This window comes from Monopterus albus, unplaced genomic scaffold, assembly GCF_001952655.1.
Source record: "Monopterus albus unplaced genomic scaffold, M_albus_1.0 scaffold205.1, whole genome shotgun sequence".
NCBI lineage: Eukaryota > Metazoa > Chordata > Actinopteri > Synbranchiformes > Synbranchidae > Monopterus > Monopterus albus.
Genome location: NW_018128085.1, coordinates 549,153 through 553,410, shown reverse-complemented (window position 1 = coordinate 553,410; position 4,258 = coordinate 549,153). Strand labels below are relative to the sequence as shown.

General features: G+C 41.0%; 1 protein-coding gene across 1 annotated transcript in view; it reads left to right on the top strand.

The window, feature by feature from the left end:
• The window catches only part of tdrd7a (tudor domain containing 7 a), a 20,650-nt gene that overhangs the window by 1,464 nt on the left and 14,928 nt on the right, over positions 1-4,258 (top strand). The window contains exons 2-5 of the mRNA XM_020618433.1: positions 2,328-2,546; positions 2,756-2,900; positions 3,173-3,284; positions 3,463-3,555. Coding sequence (XP_020474089.1) covers positions 2,343-2,546; positions 2,756-2,900; positions 3,173-3,284; positions 3,463-3,555 — 554 coding nt within the window. The 5' untranslated portion in view covers positions 2,328-2,342. The remainder of the gene's footprint in view (positions 1-2,327; positions 2,547-2,755; positions 2,901-3,172; positions 3,285-3,462; positions 3,556-4,258) is intronic.

The window sequence follows — 4,258 nt, the reverse complement described above, 5'->3', positions numbered from 1 at the left end:
GCCCTTGCTTGACAATCCTCTCAAGGCTGCGGTCATCCCTGTCACTTTTGCACCTTTTCCGGCCACATTCTTCCCTTCTTCTTAAGACTCTGTTAATATACTTTGATACTGCGTTCTGTGAGCATCCAGCTTCTTTTGCAATTGCCTTTTGAGACTTTTCCTCCTTATGGAGGGTGTCAATGATGGTCGTCTGCACAACCGTCAAGTCAGCAGTCTTCCCCATGATTCTGAAGCCTACTAAGCCAGACTGAGACAATTTCAAGGCTGAGGAAACCTTTGCAGGTGTTTTGCATTAATTAGCTGACTAGATTGGGACACAGGGAGCCTACAATGTTGAACTTTGTCATGATATTCTAATTTTGTGAAATACTGGATTTGGGTTTTTTTTTTTGTCTTTAATCCATAATCATCAAAATTGAAACAAATAAAGGCTTGAAATATTTCACTTTGTGTGTAGTGAACTAATATAACATACAAGTTTCACTTTTTGAAACAAATTATTGAAATAAATGGACTTGATATTCTATTTTTTTGGCACATACCTGTACTACTCCGCCAAGTAGGATTTAATTAAAATCTATCCTTGTTTTTAAAGGGATGAAATACGTAGGGCCTCACTTTCGAGTCTGTTTCTTGGTTAAATTAATGTTACAGTTTTCTTCTTTTGTGCATGTTTTTAAATCAACTAAAATAACTATCAACTCTAAATTAATGTAGTGAACTCACTGTAAGATTTGATTCTTATAGGCTCTAGTTACTTTATAAGCTTTAGTTACTTCTAATGCCTTTAATTTCCTTTAGTTACTTTTCAGTTCATTTTCTTTCAGTTATTTTTCATACCTTTATTTTCCTTGCTTATACATATTAAAACTGTATTGATGACTGCTGTATTGTGCTGAGTATAACAGTGAGACTGTATGCTGTAACTTCTGTAGAGGCAGGGTGTCTGCATCTCCAAACAACCAGACAGCCAGTTTAGATTTTAACAGAGACCTGCTGGCGTGTGTTGCACCCACACCTGGACCCACTTAGCATATCCCAAGGTCTGCCTTGTCATGGGGTGTCTTACACACACACACGCACGCACGCACAGGGGGACCCACAACCTGAGATGACCACCTGGCCAGTTTAGCATACTTATTAGTATCACACACACAGGGGGCCTGCAACCCAGATCACCCATTGTTCAGTGCTCATTGATCAAGATCAAACTGCCACGTGAGAAACGCACACACACATACCTGGATTTTACCACATTCCAGCAAGGAGGTGTGAGCTCCTGCTTACACCAAATGGCCAACAGGATTACAAAGTATGGAATGTTGTATCTCTGTCCAGGGCAGAGCAGCCCAAGAACTTAAAAGTATTGTAAAAACCTAACTTGTGGTTCAGAGGATGGAATTCCTGCGGGAGCTCTGTCTCTCTGATACCAGCGCTGTAAGACTTCACCTGTGCTCAGACTTCCAGTAAACTTTCTGTTGATTTTAAACAGTCCTCTCCTGTCCTCACTTCTCGTGCTTCCAACAAAAAAATTGGGTAATTTCTAACACTCACCAAAAACCGATCGGTGAAAAGAGGCCGCTGAAGCGCTGATGTTTTGCAGCCAGTTGAATGACTAAAGTATTTTGTGGAAACTTCATTCAACAGTTTACACTAGTGATATGTAAGTAAGAGCAGCCATATGGCTTCACAGCTGGCATTGCATTTTTCTTCATCCTATTAAAATGCGTTCTACAAACAGTTGCCCAATATATTAAACCTCTTTAAAATCTTATAAGGAGCTACAGTACCACCCAGTGATTAACATATTAGACAAGCCCTCTGATCTCTTTCTATGAAAAATGTTTATAAAAAGAAAAAATAGTGAATGTTTGCTTACAGTTCTGTATCAATTAATGTATGTAGCTCTTGTGTCAAAGCCCTCACCTGCTTTGAAGAAACCAAGAATTATGAACATCATGTGATTCTTCTGAACCCAAGGCCTTGTTTGTCTTCAGTCACATAGTTCTCTGAAAAACAATACAAGCCCTAATAACCAAGTGTCAGCAGCAGCTGGACGTACATATTCCACACATGCTTTGAGACTGTGCTGTATGTAACATCAGTAATATCCACAGAGCCCCATAGAATGTGGAAGCACTACTGGTTTAGCCTCTTTGTCTTCAGCCTTTAAATCAGGAGAAATGTAGCTGTGATAAGCTGTGCAGAGCTTTGACCAATATACACTGGTTTTTACAGAATAAAAAATTTTGGGACTGAGAATCAGTTGTTACTCCTTCAGTTCAGTTTTTGTTTGTTTGTTTAATTCTATGTTGTTTCTGTTTCAGCCTGTGTTTGTCAGGATGTCGGACAGCGAGTCCATAAAGAAAATGTTGCGGTCTGTGCTCCAGTCCAGCAAGGCTGGCATCTCCATTAGCAGTCTCCACTCAGAGTTCCAGTCACTGTGTGGAGAGAGCATCCCACTGAAGAAGCTAGGCTTCTCAAGGCTGGAGGATTATCTCAGGAGCATCCCTTCTGTGGTCCGGTTGGAGAATCGCATGGGTGAGGTGAGGGTTGCATTTATTGTCTACCAAAGATTAAGACCATTGTCTCATATAATAGTACATTTACTAGCCTGTCTTGGCATGACACCAAAACATTTTTGTGCCCTTGTAAACTCAAAAAGGTTGTTTGTACTTGGCTGAATCATAATGAGTGTGTCAACCTTTACCAGCCAAAATGTGTCTCAGATTGTAACAGTGAACCTTCTCTGTAGCTGCAGTGCTTTGCAGCAGTGTGTCAAGAGACGGCCCACATTGCTGAGCTGGTGGCCAAACAGAAGAGCTCCAAGAAATCTGGTCGCTCCCATGTTGTCAACTGCAGGATGAGATTCAAGCCTTCCAACCCTTACGCACTCAATGGTACTTGAGTCTTGTTACTTAGAACACACAGGTCTGTCTCTTAAATCAAGGTTATAGGCCTGCAAAGGCATGAACAGAGAGAGAAGCAGCAGATTTTAAAGGCTACATCCTAGGTGTAGACAGCATAGGGGTCTCTAGTGGGAATGACAGGTGAGGACATAAGCCTCCAAAATCTGTCTGGGTGATGCCTCCTCATTCATCAAACATTACTCTGCATCGTTCCTCATTATTTTCTTTAATCGAATCTGTTATCCATCTTTCCATGTTTTTAGTGAGGCCACAATCCTCTCTTCGCCAGCCCTCAGCTGGTGGTGTGGCAAACAGGTCAAACTGTTCTCGGTCCCACGGTGGCTACAGAGGCTGCAGCGCCTCAGGAGACTACAGGTACACAATATCTACATTACAGTTTTTGTCAAGATAGGATGAGTAGGTGATAACTTAGCCCATCAGTGACACCAGACAGTCTTTGCTTTCTCTGTGGAGGCTGTTTTTGGATTTATTTTTGTGTTGTGTATTCTACATAAATCGTCTTTTAATTTAGGCCTTTATGCTCCCCAAACAGACAGTTGGACCAAAGGTTAAGCTCCATCACACCTGTGGAACACAGACAGCCGTCTACTCAGACAGCTGTGAAACTGTGCATCGTGCCTGACAGGTGAAAATACACATGTGGACAAATCTTACCAAGTTTAGCCTGAAAAATTCCCTTCATGAAATGACTCTTAATGTAATAACAATGCTGATGGTAGGGCTAGGCGATTCTTTCGATTTTTTTTTTTTTTTGATTCATTCAAATTTAAGTTTTAAGGCGATTATTTTTTTTCTTAAATCGAGGTATCGTGATTTTTAATTATAATAAAAAATAGATACATTGTCATTACACTAATGGCAGAGTAATTAAAAGGCATTATTGTCTGACCACATGATGGCGCGCCTAATTAACCGCTTGCGTGTGAGAGCACTCTATGAAGGAACGTAATAGGCTATAGAAAAAACATCATGGAGACGGGTGGCTCTTCACATCAAGATGACCTTGTGCCAAAAAAAGGTAGTAACGTTTCCTCTGTGGTTTGGAAATGGTTCGGCTTTGAGAGGTCAGACGTCGAACAAACTTTTGTCAAATGCAAAATATGCCGAAAGTCCATTGCAACCGGCAGTGGCAGCACCACTAATTTATTCCAACATTTGCAACAAAGACATCAAGTAGAATGGAAAGAATGCTCAAAGTTAAGAGACGAAAACAAGCCAAGTGCAATGGGGCAACCTAAAATAGCAAAACGCCAGATGTCATTAGCGGCATCATTTTCCACTGCCACTCCATATGACAAAAAGGTGCCCCGATGGCAAGAAATTACAGA